This window comes from Anomaloglossus baeobatrachus, chromosome 11 (genome assembly GCF_048569485.1).
Source record: "Anomaloglossus baeobatrachus isolate aAnoBae1 chromosome 11, aAnoBae1.hap1, whole genome shotgun sequence".
NCBI classification, from domain to species: domain Eukaryota; kingdom Metazoa; phylum Chordata; class Amphibia; order Anura; family Aromobatidae; genus Anomaloglossus; species Anomaloglossus baeobatrachus.
In genome coordinates this window covers 36,295,879-36,316,799 of record NC_134363.1, presented here as the reverse complement: position 1 = coordinate 36,316,799, position 20,921 = coordinate 36,295,879, and the positions used below count along the sequence as shown (strand labels likewise).

The 20,921-nt window shown below is 44.5% G+C and overlaps 1 protein-coding gene across 1 annotated transcript in view; it reads left to right on the top strand.

Annotated features, from left to right (window-relative positions):
* The window catches only part of LOC142255782 (cell adhesion molecule CEACAM5-like), a 65,243-nt gene that overhangs the window by 42,267 nt on the left and 2,055 nt on the right, over nucleotides 1-20,921 (top strand). Inside the window, exons 10-11 of the mRNA XM_075327228.1 lie at nucleotides 3,034-3,342; nucleotides 10,893-11,001. Of these exons, the coding sequence (XP_075183343.1) occupies nucleotides 3,034-3,342; nucleotides 10,893-11,001 (418 nt within the window). The remainder of the gene's footprint in view (nucleotides 1-3,033; nucleotides 3,343-10,892; nucleotides 11,002-20,921) is intronic.

Genomic DNA, 20,921 nt, shown 5'->3' with positions numbered 1-20,921 from the left:
CGGGCGTTGGCTGGTTCAGGTTCACTGGTCATGAGCTCTGCAGGAGTTAATCCCTGCAGACTTGTGAGCAGGTCCTAGGGCCCAGGTTGCTAATTGCCACGTGCAGTTGTTTCTTCCCAATTTATGGCACGGCCTCCTTCCAGTATGCGCTGATTATAGCTTCAGCGATCCCGGTCTTGGAGGTTATCCTGTTAATGGTGATCCATGTTTGCGTTTTTGAGTTGTGTGAGTGTTCCCCTGTTGTGCGTTACTTCCTTCCCTTTTTCGTTGTTGCCCGGTACACATATTGTCTCTCCTGTGTGTTTTGAGTGCTGTACGTATGACTTCCCATTCTACCTTGTCCGTGTTGTTTTGTGGGCCAGCCTATGGGCCCCTGTCCTGTCATAATATACCACTTGACATTGGGTTTGTGTAGGGATATGGACACAATGATCTGTGCAACCCAACCTTGCAGGAATAGTCATGAGACATTGCCCTCTGCTGGGCAAAAAAAGAATAGCCAGAGAGCAAAGAGTTACCTAGGAAACAAAAAAGGTCAGTGTGTTCCTGGAGGAAGGGTTTTCAGGGAATTACCATTTATCCAGAAGCATTGAGAGAGGAAAAGGATTTGAGGGTGGTAATGTCTAAATCCCAGTGGCCAGAGGGACCTCTGCTGACGTCACGCCCATATGACCAGAAAGGGTTGGGGCCTCACCGACATTGCTCATACCAAGAAGATACCTTATTCGTCGGCATAGAGTTGATTATAATAGAAGTGGGGGTCTGGGGGTAAGACCCCCAGATGGGGGGAGTGCAGGGGGGGTGAAGCCCCCCTTGCATGACTATAGTGGACGGAAGGAAACATCACCACGCCCACCAAACAAGCTGTCACGCCCACTAAGGAAGCCGGTCACGCCCACAGTTCCTTCTAACCACTGGGACTTAGCTACAACCATTTGAGCGTCTACGAGGTGACCTGAAAAGAAGTACTGGCATGAAGTGGAGGGAGTGCAGGGACATGCATGCAGAGTGGAAGAAGGAAATGTCCCCTGTAGGAGAGTCGAGTGACACAGTGATGGCTGCGGAGCACACTGAAACGGGTAGTCCACAAGACCGAAGCCCCCGCACCGCCCGCCAATCCTCTGAGTACAGTATGAAGGGAGAAGCTCTGCTACAACCATGTAATACGTTGGTGCTCAGAAAAAATGTATGACATAATACCGATATTTCTGGCACTCATAGGAAAAAATATTCAATATAATATCGAAGAATATTTTATTTTCATATTCTGCAAAAGGAGTCAACCAAAATGCCAACGTTTCGGCTCACATTTGAGCCTTTTTCAAGGCATATATATCAAAAGGCAGATAAGCGCAAATATAGGTCTTGGCAGAATATGGGCTTAGGATAGCAGATACCAGAGGATGGGATGAGGCAGGGGTAAGTCATAGGAGACCAGGGTGAATGGGTGATAGTGCCTGGAACGACAGCAGGCTGGGTGCAAATGGAACTGTGTCCGGTGAGCTGGCTGTCTGGTGGCAAGGTGGACCACCTATATTTGCGCTTATCTGATTTTTGATATATATGCCTTGAAAAAGGCTCAAATGTGATCCAAAACGTTGGCATTTTGATTGACTCCTTTTGCAGAATATGAAAATAAAATATTCTTCAATATCATATTGAAATATTTTTTTCCTATGCGTGCCAGAAATATCAGTATTAATCCTCTGAGTACAGACCCCAACCCCGCCTGCAAAAACCCTGACTTGGCTTGTATAGACCCCAACCCACATGCAAAGACTCCAGTTTCACCTGTCAAGACCCAATCCCGCCTGCAAAGACCCCCACTCCGTCGGTCAAGACCCTGACTTCGCCTGTCAAGACCCCGGCCCAGACTACATGGTCAAGCCACAGACATCACCGGTCAAGATAGCCATCCGTGGGTGACCCGAATGCGCCGGGATGTTGCTTCCTGCTCGGCCGTTTGGTCCCTAATGCGGGGATTGTAAGGATAGTGACTTAAGTTAGTTTATTTTGGGAGTTAGGGGTACTTTGCACACTACAACATCGCAAGCTGATGCTTGCGATGCCGAGCGCGATAGTCCCTGCCCCCGTCACAGCTGCGATATCTTGTGATAGCTGCCGTAGCGAACCCTATCGCTATGGCAGCTTCACATGCACTCACCTGTCCTGCGACATCGCTCTGGCCGGCAACCCGCCTCCTTCCTAAGGGGGCGGGACATGCGGCGTCACAGCGACGTCACACGGCAGGCGGCCAATAGAAGCGGAGGGGCGGAGATGAGTGGGACGTAAACATCCAGCCCACCTCCTTCCTTCCGCATAGCTGGCGTGAGCCGCAGGACGCAGGTAGGAGATATTCCTCGCTCCTGCAGCTTCATACACAGCGATGTGTGCTGCCGCAGGAACGAGGAACAACATCGTAACATCGGTCCTTCCGAAATTATGGCAATGACCGACGCTGCACAGATGATACGATTTCGACGCTTTTGCACTCGTTAATCGTATCAAAAACGATTTACACACTCCGATATCGACAGCGACGCCGGAAGTGCGTCACTTTCGATTTGACCCCATCAACATCGCACCTGCGATGTCGTAGTGTGCAAAGTACCCCTTAGTGACCGTAACCCATAAAGATGGAGGTTAAAGTATCTGAGGACTACGGATGGAGGCCTTGACATATCCATATTTTTCCCCATAGAGACTAACATGGGCCATGAGTTAGTAGGGAAGAGTGTTTTTCCCCTGAAGTTGGTAGACTGAGTATGTACTGATTCCTAGTGCCACCAAAAACTGAAATATTTCCTTTGTGATCATTTTCTCCCCCATTGTCCCAAACACTGTTTGCATATTAATAAGGACAGTTGCGTCCCCACTGTGTCTTCCTTCTCTGTGTCCTGCATCCCAGCCCTGCTGTTACATTTGCAAAACGTTTTCCGGTTTATCTGAAAATGAGTAAAAATATAAGAATGATATAAATTGCAGCTTTATAATGTAATATAACAAGTTCATCTTTTCTTGTCCTCCATAAAGAACCTCCATATTGTCCAACAATGTACAATAACAGTGCCGTCATTCACATAAAAGAAGGAGAACCAGTAGCCATGACCGTGAGGCTGAGACCTGGACTTCCCGCCCAGTTCACTTGGTTCCATCTTAATCCAGACCCTGTCCCTGTCACTGTCCAGGGTCGGAGGAGCATCTCGGTTGAGTCCAATAGCTCCACATCTACTCTCGTGGTGTCACAGGCGAAAATTACTGAGTCTGGAAAATATGAATGCCGAGCAATAAATATATTCGGAACAGAAACCTTCAATTTCGACCTCAGGGTGACAAAACAAGGTAATGGTTCACTTCATCGACAATATTGCATCTATAATTTTGCTGGATGTTATTAGAAAAAGTCAACAAGTCTTTGGCTTGGCTACAATACAGGAAGACAGTTTTTGGGTTTTTTGACTTGTGGTGGCAATACTACTGGGCTGGAAGGACTCTGTTTCACTGGGGGTAGTGAAAAGGGTCTTCCAGCCTATAAGGGTGGTAAACGAGTGTGGTGCCATGCCGGAGGTTGCGTGAATCACCCTTTCTCCCTCTCCATGCCCGTGTGGACAGGGGGTGTCTATGGAAAACTGTGCCAAGCTGACCTTACGTATCCCTGGGAGGTACGGAACGTCACGTGTGGGCAGAAGTGGCAAAACCATATCGCGTGACCCCGACTTATTAGAGTGGGGTTGTGAGATACGGTTCGTCACATATTGGAAGGTTTGATCGTCAAGGCTCTTGGTGCTGAAATCCCCACTGAGAGCTAAAATAGAGGGGCAAAAGAGCTCAACTGAACGCTACTATTCTTGAATGATGATGAGTGCAATGGAAAAGACAGGAATCAAATAGTGTCTGTTCTTTCAGTAATCAGTGGTGATTTAAAGGGAACCTTTCACCAGATTTGGTGACTATGAACTGTGGCCACCACCAGTGGGCTCTTATATACAGCATTCTAACATGCAGACCAGTCGTATGGGTGTCTCCGTTCTCCGGGTCCGTCCCCTCCTCTTTCGCCCATCTTTGTACTCCTTCTTCTGAAGCCTGGGTGCATGACATATCCTACGTCATCCACACTAGCCGGCATTTAGGTCCTGCGCAGGCGCACTTTGATCTGTCCTAAGCTGGGCAGATCAAAAAAGTATTGTAGTGCGCATGCGCAGGACCTCAATGCCGGCTAGTGTGGATGATGTAGGGTGTGTCATGCACCCAGGCTTCAGAAGAAGGAGGACAAAGATGGCCGAAAGAGGAGGCGACGGACCCAGAGAACGGAGGCACCGATCCGACCAGTCTGCACCGCACCACCCTTTAGGTGAGTATTATAAAGTGTTTCTTTATGTTGTACACAGTGGCCTGGGCTCTTATATACAGCATGTTAGAAGGCTGTCTATAAGAGCCCACTGGTGGTGGCCGCAGCTTATTGTCGCCAAATCTGTTGACAGGTTCCTTTTAAGCACCCGGCCCCTACCACTAAAAACTTTACGACATGTCAGAAGTTTTGTGAAAGTGCAGCTACTCTTTAAATGAAGAGTACAGATCATCTATCCCAACAAGCATGTAGAGTAGTTGTCTTTCTTTCCAACTCCTAAATTTACGTTTCCCTCCTAATCCGCAGCTTCGGGATTGAGCGGTGGTGCAATAGCTGGGATTGTGGTTGGAGTACTGTTGTTACTGATCGTCATCGTGATTCTCATGTTTATACTCATCAGGAGACATGGTATTTCTAAATATGGCTTCTATATATCATTTATACTTGTTCATGTTCTCGAAATTTGACGGTTATGCTTAATGCCTTTTCACAATGAGGGACTCGTCTTTGTTACATTGACCAGTAACATTTCTGTTGACTTGGGCAAGATCTATTGAGGACCAAAGCAAACATGTCAAAATGTACCTCCAATCTTTATACTTTCCATGTCTTCTTTTACCTAAACAATGACTTATTTGAATACTACCCTACAACGTTAGTCAAAGGAAAGACCCAAGGATCAAGTTGCCCATTCTCGTAGAAGAATTTGGGCAAGCAAGCAATGAGTTCTTCATGCTTCTATTAGGAAGTATGGTGGTGTTCCAACTTACACCCGAACTAGATGTTTGCTATAGATTCCTCTCCGTTCTTTGAATAACTCTACTCTTCATGTCTTACAACATCCTACAACACCGAACATTCACACCTTCACCGGTAGGAGCTCAGGCAGGGAAGATCAATCTTTTCTTTTTTTTTTTGAGAAATCAAGGACCGACCATTAAGTGAATTTCAGCTCAATAGTGATGAGCGAGCACTAAAATGTTTGAGTGGTCGATACCCAAATTGAGTAGGTCGAACACTCACACGGGCTTGACTTGAGTAATGAATATAATGGAAATCAATGTGAAACGCAAGCATTTTTATGAAGACCCTACCAGGAGGGCTGTGGGGCGGAAAAAATCTCTGAAATGGATGGAAACAGCACTCAAATGGGAACAGCGTGGAGAAGATGCCTGGATGCATCTGTAACTCCCAGGTCACTGCTGGGGCCTGTTGCGGGAGCATAAAAATCACGCTTATCCACAAGACCTAGCTTTCAGTCCCACTTTGTAGGGGGCAAGGGACACCACTCTTGAATCCAAAACAGTGCAAACAGGTGGTTGGTTGGATGGCAGATAATGCTTCCAGTATGTTTCCTAGCGCCACCCTGTCTTCCACACAGACCAGACTTATTAGTCAAGAGTCTGGACCACAAAATCCTCACCCTGATCCTACTTCCTCCCATGATGGTGAGTCCCAGGAGACAAGTGATTCCACACTTGGACACTCTGAGGAGCTCTTCACATTTCCATTTATTGATTTTGACCTCACACCCTGCATGTTTCAAGAGGGACATGAGTAGGTCGTGTGTAGTGAGGCCCAAATATTTGAATCACAAGAAGACAATGGTGGGAAATGGCAATTAGAGTCTCAAGAGGTAGATGATGATGAGACACAGTTGCCAACATGAGATGTTGTTAAGTTAACAAGCCAGGAGGACCAGAGTGTGGAAGTGGAAGACGAGGTGGTGAATGATGAAGTCACTGACCCAACCTGGGAAGGTGACATGCAGAGTGAGGACAGCATTGCAGAGAGGGAGTAATCCACAGCACTGTAACTGGTAGGAAGAGGCAATAGGGTGGCTAGAGGGAGATGGAGGACAATTGTTCCCCATAGCACCCACGTGCAGCAAGTTTCCAGGCCAAGGGTTAGGTGTTCTCCAGTCTGGCACTTTTTGAAAGAAATTGCAGATGAGAAAAGAATGGCCATTTTTAACCTGTGCCATACCAAGATCAGCAGGGGCCTGACCACTATGAGCCTGACCACCACCAGCATGCTCAGGCACATGTCCTCAAAGCACCTGACTAGGTGGGCTGAATGCCTGGGTCCACAATTAGTGTCTGTGGGTAACACCACTGCTTCTTCCCCTGTGCTACGTGCTTGCCAATTCCCTGTCCAGGATGTAGTGTAAATGCCTCCCGCACTTGTAATTAGTACTGGTTCAGATGGGATGGCTAGTACAAACTGAACAAGTTCAGGTTCAAGTGCAAATGCAAAAGGTTTAGGTTCAGGTGCAGATGGACACAGAATTGGGTTTAGGTGCAGTCTGCAGACAGGAAAGTTTCTGGTTCAGGCAGGATAGGATTGCGTTTAGGCAGGATAGGTTTGGCTTTAGGTAGGACAGGTTCAAGTCAGGTGAATACAAGGTCACAGCGACCTGACAACACACTAGCAGGTGGAAGAGAATTGATACAGAAGATGCCCAGGCACCCCCCTACAGGGGATGGTGCCTTAAATAGCTAGTACCTTCCAGCTATAGAGTGGATACTCTTCTGGAGCACACGCACTGCCCCTTTAAGAAGCGGGAACTGAGCGAACATGCACCTCAGTGTGTGGGCAGGAGACCTGCAATGGGAGCCACTGCGGGAACCAGAGCAGGATCAACACATGAGCAGCCGCAGTGGTATGTCAGCGTTCCTGCCAGGAGATGGGGCAGTGCAGGGATGCTGGTGTTATAATATCAACAGGATCATCATGGGGCCCTCACTCCAAATTTTTAGAGCATCATCAGGTGGCCCTCGCTCTTAATTTTTAGAGGCTCATTTGATGGCCCTTGCTCTTAATCTTTAGAGGCTCATCAGGCCACCTTCGCTCTTAATTTTTAGTATGTCATCAATTGGCTCTTGGTCACAATTTATAGAGGGTTGTCAAGGCTGTTCTTGCTCTTAATTTTAAGAGGGTCATCCGGCTGCCCGCTTTCTTAATTTTTAGAGGCTCATCAGGTTGCTCTCACTCTTAGTTTTTATAGGCTCATCAGGCCACCTTCATTCTTAGTATTTAGAGGCTCATCACTCTTACATTTCATAGTATCATCAGGACGTCCCCTCTTTATTTTTAGAGGGTCATTAGGCTGCCCTTGCTCTTAATTTTTAGAGGCTCATCAAGCCGCCCTCTCTCTTAATTTTTAGAGGGTTATCACGTGCCCCTCGCTCTTAGTTTTTCCAAGGAGTGTATGCTGCCCTCCTTCATAATTTTTTCAGGCTGTGCATCATAGAACCATAGAATGGTAGAGTTGGAAGGGACCTTATGGGCCATCGGATCATACCCCGTGAGTGCAGATTTTCCTAAATTGTCCTAGCTATATGTTTACCAAACTTCTGCTTGAAAATTTCTATTGATGGAGAGCTCACAACCTCCTGTATAGAACCACAGAATGGTAGAGTTGGATGGGGCCTCAAGGGCCATCGGGTCCATCTCCCGTGAGTGCAGATTTTCCTAAATTGTCCTAGCTATATGTTTACCAAGCTTCTGCTTGAAAATTTCTATTGATGGAGAGCTCACAACCTCCTGTATAGAACCACAGAATGGTAGAGTTGGAAGGGGCCTCAAGGGCCATCGGGTCCATCCCCCGTGAGTGCAGATTTTCCTAAATTGTCCTAGCTATATGTTTACCAAGCTTCTGCTTGAAAATTTCTATTGATGGAGAGCTCACAACCTCCTGTATAGAACCATAGAATGGTAGAGTTGGAAAGGGCCTCAAGGGCCATCGGGTCCATCCCCCGTGAGTGCAGATTTTCCTAAATCATCCCAGCTATATGTTTATCAAGCTTCCGCTTGACAATTTCTATTGATGGAGAGCTCACTACCTCCCGTGGCCACCTGCTCCACTCTTTGACTACCCTCACTGTCAAAAAGTTTTTCCTAAACTGTATCTCCTTCCTTTTTAGTTTCATCCCATTGCTTCTTGTACTTCCTTATACTAATAAGAATATGGTAGTTCCCTCTGCACTGTGAATACCTTTCAGATATTTGTAGACCTCTATTAAAGGGGTTGTCCACTATTAGGACAATCCCTTCTGATTATACATGTTTCTCCCAGGTAAAATAAAAAAATATGTACTCACCTCTACAGCCAACACAGTTCCAGGGCGCACAGTCCTGGGATCCCTGAGTCTTATATAAGACCTGATGATGCCAACCAATGACGGTAATGCCAATAGCCAACATGGCTAACATGGCTACAGCATTACCAAGTATAGCATGCAATCCTGGCATGTCGATTGGTTGTGAAAATCCACGAAAGATGCCGGACGGGGTTTCGAGCATGGCGGTCAAGCACCTACGATACTCGGTTGAGTAAGGAGTGTACCCTAGCGCCCCGATGCAGTGACGAGCACACTTGCCTATAACTACAGCTGAATAGAAAAGGCTGATGTAACGCAAGTGGTATATAGGAAAAAATACTAATGGAGATGGGTTTGGGAGCTGTTTGATTCCTAAAAATTCTCTGGTGGAATTTTGAGGATGTAATGAGAGTTCAGAATAGTTTTTATCTGGAGATTGGTGATACGTTTTATGTAGAAAGTAAGTTATGTTCACGGATGGTCCTAAAGGGCACTTTACACGCAGAGATATTGCTATCGATATCGCTAGCGAGCGTACCCGCCCCCATTGGTTGTGCGTCACAGGCAAATTGCAACCCGTGGCGCACAACATCACTTACACCCGTCACACGTACTTACCTGCCTAGCGATGTCACTGTGGCCGGTGAACCGCCTCCTTTATAAAGGGGCGGTTCGTGTGGCGTCACAGCGGCATAACTAAGCGGCCGCCCAATAGAATCGGAGATGAGCGGCCGTAACATACCGCCCACCTCCTTCCTTCCTCATTGCGGGTGGCTGCAGGTACAGTGATGTTCCTTGTTCCTGCGGTGTCCCACGTAGCGATGTGTGCTGCCGCAGGAACGACGAACAACCTGTGTCCTGCAACAGCAACGATAATCGTGAAAGGAACGACGCGTCAACAATCAACGATTAGGTGAGTAATTTTGATCGTTAATGGTCGTTCCTGCGTGTCACACGCAACGACGTTGCTAACGAGGCCGGATGTGCGTCACGAATTCCGTGACCGCCAACGACATCTCGTTAGCAATGTCGTTGCGTGTAAGGCGGCCTTAAGGGTCTAGCACCTGACACCATTATTCCAGTTTGCCAATGAACTTGCCTACTTATGGGCTGCAGCACTCACACTTTCCTCGTCCGAAACTGTTACATTCTAGGTAAGTGTGAGCGCTGCAGCCCATCACTGACTCCTGATAGGCTGCTGCACCCACATAACATTATGTCACGGAAGCTTCAGCAGATGCAGCGCCAAGATCGTTGGAATGGCGCTGATCTGGGAGGTAAGTATAAACTGTTATTTTACATTACTATAGTATACGGTAGTGGACAACCCCTTCAATACATTTTTTACCATTTATTCCCAAAAAAATATTTTGTAGACTGTTTTATAAAACACCAGTCATAATAAAATTGTGCCTATGTGTATTCAACTGGTCCAGATAAAGACCCTTTTGTGTCCACTTACATTGCCAAAAACAATTTCAGTACCCTATAGTGCTCCAGCTGACAGTTCGAGATGTCTAAATGCCAAACTTGTATAGTTTTTTTATATACTTTTAGCTAAAAAAAAAAAAAAAAAACAGAAATTTGCAGAAAAAAATTGTTTTGTGTCACCATTGAGAACATAAAACAATTTTAATTTTCCATCAGTTGAGCCTGTTTTTTGGCTAGTAGTTTTCACTGGTCTCATTTTTTGTAGATTTGAATTTTTTGGTTGTCTTTTATCATTTTTAGAGAGAGGCTGTGATGAAAAAAAATATATATTCTGGCGTTTCAGATTTTTTTTCTTTACTGCATTTATGTTCATGGATTGACGTTTTACAAATACGGTGATACAAAATAGGTTATTTTTATTTATTCATTTTGTTATTGGGAAAAGAGGGGGATTTAAACTTTTATGTTTTTTTTAATCTTATACTTTAAATTTTTTTTTTAGTTGTTTGATCACATGAACTATATCCTCCAATACTTTAGTACGGACTACGTACTACCTTTCAGTGGTTGAATACTAATAATCAGAGATATTTCTGATCTCTGCTGTTAGACATTGGCGCTGGCTGTATGGCACAGCTGGCTCCGGGGGGCTCAGTCCATACTCCTGCACTTGACATGCACTATACATGTCAGGAAGGAGTTAATTTAAAGGGGGTGCAATGGTAGCAGTTACACTGGGGTTTGAGTATTAAGAAAAAAGAATATGTGGGAGCCTGTTGCATTTACAGATTTTCTAATTGGGCCCCTCAAGGTTCATGTTACACTCATACAGCAGCAGGAGGGTAACATGAACCTTGAGGGGCCCAATTAGAAAATCTTTAAAAGCAACAGCTTGGACACTGCTGTGTTGGTTACAGCAGTAAAAAAAAAGGACCTGAGTTCCCTAAAACTAAAAGCCACACATTAATATACTGACATAAGAATTATGCAAGCTCCAAAATTCTATATAGAATTATCTGTGAGTCATACATTAAAGATGTCATTCATCAATCTGTTTCATCACTCTACTTTGACAGCTCGGAGAGAAAAATCCCTAGAAAGCAAGAATCAAAAACAGAGGTAAATTAAGATCAATACATAGATCTAGATCTGAATAATATCTCTTTGATAACAAATTAGATATTTTATACTTTTTTGCTGGGCAAACGTGAAAAAAATTGGCTGAGTCCACCATGTGCCCAGTGTCTCTATTTTTTTGGACAGACTATTCTCTGTAAATCGCAGCAATGTGATTCCCAGTATATATATATACTAGCTGTAGTACCCGGGCGTTGCCAGGGATAGTAACTCTCTCTCTCTCTCTCTCCCAGTCTCTGTCTGTCTGTCTCTGATGTCTGTCTCTATGTCTCTGTGTGTCTCTGTATCAGTCTTTCAGTCTGTCTCTCTCTATCTCTGTGTCTGTTTCTCTATCTCTGTGTCTCTCTGTGTCTGTCTCTCTCTATCTCTCTGTCAGTCTCTTTTCCCGTCTGTCTCTTTCCCCGTCTGTCTCTTTCCCAGTCTATTTCCCGGTCTCTCACGTTCCAAGTCTGTCTCTTTCCCCATCTGTCTCTTTCCCCATCTGTCTTTTCCCCGTCTTTCTCATTCCCCATCTGTCTCGTTCCACGTCTGTTTCGTTCCACGTGTGTCTCTTTCCACGTCTGTCTCTTTCCCTGTCTCTTTACTTGTCTCTCTCTTTCCCTGTCTCTTTCCCTGTCTGTTTGTCTCTTTCCCTGTCTGTCTCTGTCTGTCTCTCTGTCTGTCTCTTTGGCTTTCTGTCTCTGTCTCTTTCCCTGTCTGTCTCTGTCTGACTCTTTCTTTCTTTCTCTATCTGTCTCTCCACCAACATCTTATTATCTCACACATAAGCTTCTTATACTAACATTTTTTTTTGTTCCTATAGCAACCAATCACAGCTGCTATTAATAAGCTGTAGCTCGCAGCTCCATTGACTTTAATGGAGGCAGGACTTTTGGAGAGTAACTGTAAAGCGCAGGGTTAAATTTTCCCGTCAAAGCATAGTCTATGACGTTCCCTGAGTCACATGGGGTGTCTGTGCAAAATGTTGTGATTGTAAAGGCGACGGTGCGGATTCCTTTAGCCGACATACACACACACACATACACACACATACACTCAGCTTTATATATTAGATAGATATATATATATTTATTTTTACTTCTTCTAAGTTAACATCCTGTATATCACAAGTTGTTTAACGTCACAAAAAGTTGCACAAATCCTTCATAAGCAGAAACAAGAACATGACTTTTTCCTGAGATAGACATTTTGCAATATGTTTTCCTGTGGCGGTTTCAGTCCAAACCCGCATCATAGTCACCGAAGAACGTCATATTCCGGCTCTGGGATATTATGTTAGAACATTATAGAAGAGAATAGTAATTTATTTTGTCTATTTTATGTCTGTTCAAGTTTTAGAACAACTTTTTTTCCTTATTTAATTGCATATATTTTTTGAGACAAAGCATTTTTATAATCGAGTTTCTTTCACAATTTTGCATCATTTGATGTCTATAGCCTTGGCATTTCACCGTCTATTGCTAACTGCAAAATGAGTTAACTGAGAATCCATCAGAGAGCTCATTCTAACCAATCGCAGATTTTTTTGTCCATTTTATCTTTCTTTTTCTGAGCTACCCTTAGCTGATTTATGACCACAGACCACATCAAAGTTGAATATGCAAGAAACGAAAGACTTGTAAAATCAAAAAGATGAAATTTTTTTAATGAAACCAAACTGCAAATAATATTTTTAGTCCCAAATGCAAGTGAATATAAAATAATAAGAGTAATAATAATTATTATTATTATTATTATTATTATTATATTCCCTAGAGGTGTACAACCCTTCTAATTCCACTTAGAATACAATCATTAGTTAATTATTGGATTTTTAACCAAATGGTTCATATTTTATGTTTCGCCCTTACTCCACCTTACGATTATTTCAGTATTTTGTGCCAAAATGGTGCATATTAGTAAACTTAGGTCACTTTATGTCTCTTTTAGGCATCTTTTCCTTAACACTTTTTAAAAGTGACCAAGCAATATAAATATGGCACACACTGAATGCGACTTCAAAATCACAGTTGGCATATGGCTAACGCGTTTCAGGTTACAGCAATGTGCTTAGTCATAGATACTGGTTTACAGTTCACGTCCCCCCACACAGGCCTTCCAAACTGGATTCACACCTTCTTGTTGTCACATGTATAAGGACAGGCTCAGGATCAGAGTTCTCTATTACCATCTGAGACCATGCATGGGCATTTAAGTGTTAATCCGTTCCCTGGTGCAGCAGACTTGATTAGTTGTTATCAGCTGTATTTAATCCCTCTACTTCCTAAAGAAGTTGCTGGTTATTCAACTCAGTTTGGAGCTAGCCCAGGACCTGAGAGGACGTGTCTGTTGCTGTCTGCCCATGGTTTGTGCAAGTGGTTGTTTTTGTACTATCTCCTTTCCCTTGTTATCCATTCCCATATATCCTTGGCTGTTCCTGGTGTAGGTCTTTAGTATGTATGAGGTTTTATTTTACCCATCTGTTTTTCATATTTTGTGGGGTTTTGGGGATTGCCGTCCTGGTCGGTCCCCTGGTTGGTGTGGGTGGTTGGGACTTTGTCATCAGGGCCAGGACAGGAGGCAGGGCCAGGTCGGTGGTACCTCCAGGTGTGAGGGTAAGCTGAGGGACCCCAGTCTTAGGATCAGCATAGGGTCACCTAGCCATCTGTTTCACATACGTTCCTCACACTCTTGTGATAGTCCAGCACTCCGGACCACTCCTGCTGTCTCTAATGATCAGTCCTTTGGTTCATTCTTAGGGGTGCTTTACACGTTGCGACATTGCTACTGATATATCGTCGGGGTCACGTCGTTAGTGACGCACAACCGGCGCCGGTAGCGACATTGCAACGTGTAATCCTAGGTGCGACGATGAACGAGCACAGAAGCATATAATATCGCTGATCTGTGTAACGTCGTTCATTTCCATAATGTCGGTTCGACCGCAGGTATGATGTTGTTTGTCGTTTCTGCAGCTCCACACATCGCTGTGTGTGAAGCCGCATGAGCGACAAACATCTCCTACCTGCGTCCACCGGCAATGCGGAAGAAAGGAGGTGGACGGGATGTTATGTATCGCTCATCTCCGCCCCTCCACTTCTATTGGCCGGCCGATTAGTGACGTCGCGGTGACGCCGAACGCACCTCCCCCTTGAAGGAGGGATTGTTCGGCAGTCACCGCGACGTCGCCGACCAGGTACAGTATGTGCGTATGAAGCTGCCGTAGCGATAATGTTCACTACGGCAGCTATCAGCACATATCACATCTGCGACGGGGGCGGGTACTATCGCGCTCGACATCGCTAGCAATCGCTAGCGCTAGCGATGTCGCAGCATGTCAAGTACCCCTTACTCTATCTCCCGGGAAAAGTTTGGACATCTATCTTCTCTAGACTTTGGTTATTGCTTCTACTTCAGCCATCATGACTCCAACACCCTGTCTAGTTTTTTCCTCTTCCCAGCCTCCTTCTCCAGAGATATTGACAGAAATAATCTCCTCTGTGTACCTCTGTTCTCATTACATGCTCTCTGCAACTGACTCTCACTGCATGTTCTCTGCAACCAACCCCTAAATAATGTATTCTCCAATTTCACAGCTCAGTTTCACATAAGTCATCAACAGACTTAAAGGGGTTGTTCAGTGAAGTAAGGAAGAGATGATAACTTGCTGATCGGTGGAGATCTGACCAATGGAACTTGCCCTGATCCCCAACGAGAACATTTTATCCCCGTACAAAATGGAGTGGCAGATTGAAAGATCCATTTATTCTCTATGGAGTCCCCAGAAAAAGCCATGTGCGGAACTCGGCAACCCCAATGGGAATAACTGGAACAATCGCTCTGCCGCTCCATCCTAATGGGGACAAAAGTGCCATGTTTTGCCATTTGGTGCTGATCTCAGCAGTCGGACCCCAACAATCAGCAATTTATCTATAGATTCATTACATACCCCCTAATACACCAAACATCATGTTACATAATACATTGGCAATAAGATAACGCCAACATGACAAATATATCTATCTATCAATATATATATATACAGGGTGGTCCAAAAGTAGGTGCACAGTATGTGTAATAGGGTTATCAAACATGGTGTAAAGTGAAACTGACTCAGTTGCACTTAGCAACCAATCAGATTCCACCTTTCATTCTTCACAGACTCTTTGGAAAATGAAAGGTGGAATCTGATTGGTTGCTAAGGGCAACTGAGTCAGTTTCACTTTACACTATGTTTGATAACCCAATTACACATACTGTCCACCTACTTTTGGACCACCCTGTATATATATACATTATATATATATATATATATATATATAATACAGTATATATTATTAGTTTATTTGCTGTTTGAAAGCCAAAGTAATGTAGTAATTCTGGTTGAATTCTGATGATATAATACATTTCCAATTTTGGATTTAGTTTTATTTATATTGGATTTCTACGCATTTTTGCTTTGCTGACCCAATTACTAAAATGTATGGATTTGTATTAGAACAATTATATATTCTCAATTTATTGCAATTTTTGCTAAAACTCTAGAAAATTATTAAAATACTAATCCACGGCCACTTTCAGTGAAGCCACTCCCCCTTGTCAGATATAAAAAGGCACTAAACAGTGAAAAAAAATGTTTTTCATGCTTTATAAAAAGCTATGTAAAAGTGAAGTAACTTTGTAAATACTTTTGCTTTTACTGAGGTTTTTTTCTCCATTTACAATCACAGGTAAACGAAGACGGGTTGCATAATGCAAGGAACTAACTGTGATTTAATGGAAACCAGCAAATCAAGAAACGCTCCAATTCTGGGTCACGACTGACACTGATAACATATAAATGTATTTAAGTGGAAGATAAATGTGTATTTTATATTAACTTATCTTATATAATATATTACTTCAATCTCTGTAAGATGTTGTTTTAAGGCTGCATATTAGTGCCCACTATGGTTCTGCTGAAAGTGGATCATTGAATGATAGTTGTAGGCTATATTGCAAAAAATTGGGAGATTTGGGATCTAAAGCGGGCTTTACACACTGCGATATCGGTCCCGATATCGCTAGTGTGGGTACCCGCCCCCATCTGTTGCGTGACACGGGCAAATCGCAATAAAAGCTAAACCAGAGCTGATACCAGTTCTCAGGACCGATATAGGTCCATGTGACCAAACAGCTGGTTTAGCTTTTATTTAGCTGTTTGGTCTTGGTAATGCCAGTGCTATATTTCTCTTCTGAATCACTTAACTATGTTATTATGATTCCTAGGTGGAACATGTAGTTGCACTCTTGCATTGTTCTATTTAAATTCTCTGCAGCCAGAGCACCTTGCATCCCATTTTGATCTAACCAAAGTAAGTCAATTCGCCACCTGACTAATGTTGCACCTGTCTGTAGGTTATCCCTGTAACATGTATCATCTAATCTATTCCTATAGACTCTTGAAGAGCCTGGGGAGTGGCTCAGTATGCATACTTAGTGCCTTTACTTACTTCCCCTTGTTGGATCTTTCATCCCAAATCCTGATATAAGGTACTGAAAAGTGGATGTTAGTGTTGGTATCCCTAATTTCCGCAATTTTTGGCCCTGGTAAAGCCAGTGTTATACCTCCCCCTTGAGTCATTCGTTTATTTTATCTTATTATGATTCTTAGGTGGAACATGTAATTGCACTTTTGCACTATCCTATAGAGTCTCTGCAGACATAGCGCCTTCACCCCACTTTTGACCTAACTGAAGTAAGTCAATGTGTCACTTCACTATGGTTGCACTTTTTTGGATGTGATCTTTGTAACCTGGATTGTTTAATTTATTCCTTAGACTTTTGTATGAGCCTGGGTAGTGTTTCATTAAGCACACATAGCGCTCTCACTCACTTTCCCTTTGCTGGAATTTCCATCCTCAAAGCTTGATATAAGGTACTGGAAAGATTATATGGGAGAGTGTTTAATCATTATAGCCACACTCACTGATATTAATGATGTGATTATGAAAAAAATTTTTTTCTATCTAGATAGATAAAGAGCCAATTTACTCCTTCCTTGGACCTTTTTGTCCTTTTCTCCAATATACAGTACTGCAAGGTAGATATTTATTCTGTGCCCTGGGAGCTTCTGGGTTCCCTCCTGGTCCCCGTACCTCCCAGTGTTGTGAGACTATTTTATGTTCTGTCTTTATTGAACAAAATTGTTTGTTTTCTGACATTATTTTGTATCTCTCAGGTATACCACCTCATATGCTGCCTGTATTTTGATGCAACCTCCGTTGCCTAGCAAATAATCTCAATTAGTGACTGTATTTTAGGTGGGTGATACTATGATACTGTTCTCTGTCATTCTATGGAGTTTGTCTCTTCTGATTTGTTTTTTTATTTTCTTTTCTCTTTGAATATGGACTGTTGTATTGAGATTTATAACACTAGGTCATTTAATCCTCCTATTATGATATTTAACTTGTGATCTCTGATCATGATATATATGAATATTTCTCCTGGATGCACGGGTTTCGTGCTAAATAGTCTTTCACTGAATTGATTATGTATGGAAGTGTAACTGTGTGAACACAATGTTGTTGTACACTGTGTAAACTAATCTTTTTCTTTTCTGTTATGATTTATTTACCAGAATGTCCTTGATAAAAACTTGAATTAAGGTTGAAACGTCGGACTTTTCTAACACAAGTCAAATAAAAAATTATATTTCAAAAATCAAGATTTTTCTCTTATTCTTGGAGTGTGCCGGGGCTTTTTGTATTTTACTTGACTATTTGTTTTCTCCGTGCACCCACTTAAAAAGTGAGCCAGGTTTATCTTAACTTTGCACACTACGACATTGCAGGTGCGAGGTCGGTGGGGTCAAATCGAAAGTGACGCACATCCGGCATCTCAGTCGATATCGTAGAGTGTAAATCCTATTTGATACAATTAACGAGCGCAAAAGCGTCGTTATTGTATCATCGGTGTCAGTTCCGGCATTTCCATTATTTGGCAGCAGCGACAGGTACAATGTTGTTCCTCGTTCCTGCGGCAGCACACATCGCTGTGTGAGAAGCCGCAGGAGCGAGGAACATCTCCTACCTGCGTCACTGCGTCTCACGCCGGCTCTGCGGAAGGAAGGAGGGGGGCGGGATGTTTACGTCCCGCTCATCTCCGCCCCTCCGCTTCTATTGGCCGCCTGCCGTGTGACGTCGCTATGACGCCGCACGACCCGCCCCCTTAATAAGGAGGCGGGTCGCCGGCCAGAGCGACGTCGCAGGGCAGGTGAGTGCATGTGAAGCTGGCGTAGCGATAATGTTCGCTATGCCAGCTATCGCCATGATATCGCAGCTGCGACGGGGGCGGGGACTATCGCGCACGGCATCGCAGCATCGGCTTGCGATGTTGTAGTGTGCAAAGGGCCCCTTATTATAGGTCATCAATGTCTGATCGGCCAGGGTCTGACACTCCACACCCACTCCGATCAGTTGTCCTCTTGCAAACGTTCCATTAGTAAAAATTGTGGATTGTCCTCTAATAGTAAAAATTGTAGAATGTCCACAGTAATATGTGGCTTAAATACAGAATTTATTTAAAAAGGTTGTCCACTTTAACATTGATGGCCTATCCTTAGGATAGATCATCAATGTCTGATCGGCTAGGATCCAACAGCTGATCTGAGTCCCGGTGGCGGCAGCAAGTGGCCGGAAATTCTCAGTTCTGGAGCTACTCCACCTTATCATAGCGGCTTCAGCCAGGAACTGCATATCCGCCTCCTATTGATTAAATTGGGAGGCAGAGGTGCAGTACTCGGCTGCGGCTGCTATCAGAAGACAGAGCAGCGCCGGAACTGAGCATTTCCAGCCACCTGCGGCCACCGCCAGGACTGAGATCAGTTGTTGGACACCGGACAATCAGACATTGATGATCTATCCTAAGGCGGGCTTTGCACGCTGCGACATCGCAAGCCGGTGCTGCGATGTCACACGCGATAGTCCCCGCCCCCGTCGCAGGTACGATATCGTGTGATAGCCGGCGTAGCGAAAATTATCGCTACGCCAGCTTCACATGCACTCACCTGCCCTGCGACCGTCGGTCTGGCCGGCGACCCGCCTCCTTCCTAAGAGGGCGGGTCGTGCGGCGTCATAGCGACGTCACACGGCAGGCGGCCAATAGCGGCGGAGGGGCGGAGATGAGCAGGATGTAAACATCCCGCCCACCTCCTTCCTTCCGCATATCCTACGTAAGCCGCGGTGACGCCGGTAGGAGATGTTCCTCGCTCCTGCGACTTCACACACAGCGATGTGTGCTGCCGCAGGAACGAGGAACAACATCGGACCGTTGCGTCAGCGTAATTATGGATTACGCCGACGCTGCACCGATGATACGATTACGACGATTTTGCGCTCGTTAATCATATCATCTAGGCTTTACACACTACAATGTCGCATGCGATGCCGGATGTGCGTCACTTTCAATTTGACCCCACCGACATCGCACCTGCGATGTCGTAGTGTGCAAAGCCGCCCTAAGGATAGGCCATCAATGTCAAAGTAGTGGACAACCTTATTAAATAAATTCTCCATTTAATCCACATATTACTGTGGACATTCCACAATTTTTACTATTGGAATGTTTGCATGCTCCTGTCATCTGGGTCTCTTGGTGGGTTTGTAATCTACTCCAAGTTCCAATACAAAGTCTGAGAAACTTTCCTTAAGATTGGCATCTTTTAGCACCATTCCTTCCTTGTGTATAGCCTTCAGTAGACTTGTGCTTGTTTAAAGAGGTTATCCACTACTTTTACATTGATGGCCTACCATTAGGATAGGTCATCAATGTCTGATCAGCTTGGTTCTCTTAGTGGTATGTAATCTTCTCCAAGTTCCAATACAAAACCTGGGAAACTTTACTTAAGATTGGCATCTCTCAGCAGCGTTACTTCCTTGTGTTACTTTACTTGTGTATAACCTTCAGTAGAGTTGTGCTTGTTTAAAAAGGTTGTCCACTACTTTTACATTGGTGGCCTCTCCTTAGAATAGGTCATCAGTAGAGATGAGTGAACCCAAGGTTCGAGGTTCGGGTTCGGAAACCAACTTCCAAAAAACCAAGGCTCGGGTTCGAAGTTCAAGTGAGGTATGAGTGCAAACCACTCAAGTGAACAGCGCTGGGCTTGAGTATGAGTGATGCTCAGCTCTGTGCAAGATGTGTGTAGTGTTTGAACAGCTCACATTTGAGTTAAAATCAGTTTGATCAGATGCAATGTGCACACACAAACAAAAAAGAAAATTGGAAAAAAAAAACCTTCTCACCCTCCCCCGGAAGTGTTCTGCTCATGACTGGCTTTATGTGGGCGGAGACACAAACTGCCCAATTACTGACTTCCATTGAGGTTTGGTTCAGGTCAGGGTCAAAAACCGAGCTTTATCTAAGGTTCGAATGTACCTGGCGAACCGAACCTCCAAACGTTCACTGATCTCTAGTCATCAATGTCTGATCGGCTTGGGTCTGACACCCTGGCACCCCCACCAACCAGCTGTTTTTGGTGCCTGTGGTTTCAGCAGGCAGCTGGAAATGCTCAGTTCCAGAGCTGCCCCATCTTCTGATAGTGGCCACAACCGGATACTGTACATCTGCCCCCTATTGATTTGAACGCAGATCTGCAGTACACAGCGATTGCTGTCCGTTGAACTGGTAACTCCTGAACTGTGTGTTTATGACCGCCTGCTGCCACTGCTGGGACCGAGGACAGCTTATCGGCAGGGGTACTGGATGTTGGATCCCAGACAATCAGACATTGATGACCTATCCTAAGGATAGGTCATCAATGTAAAAGTAGTGGACAACCTCTTTAACTCCCTAAGGTTAGTGCAGTGCCAGAGTCCTTACCACCCCAGCCAGGTTGTGCCCTCCCCTGCTGCCCTGTGGCCATACACATGTGCTCCTGCTCT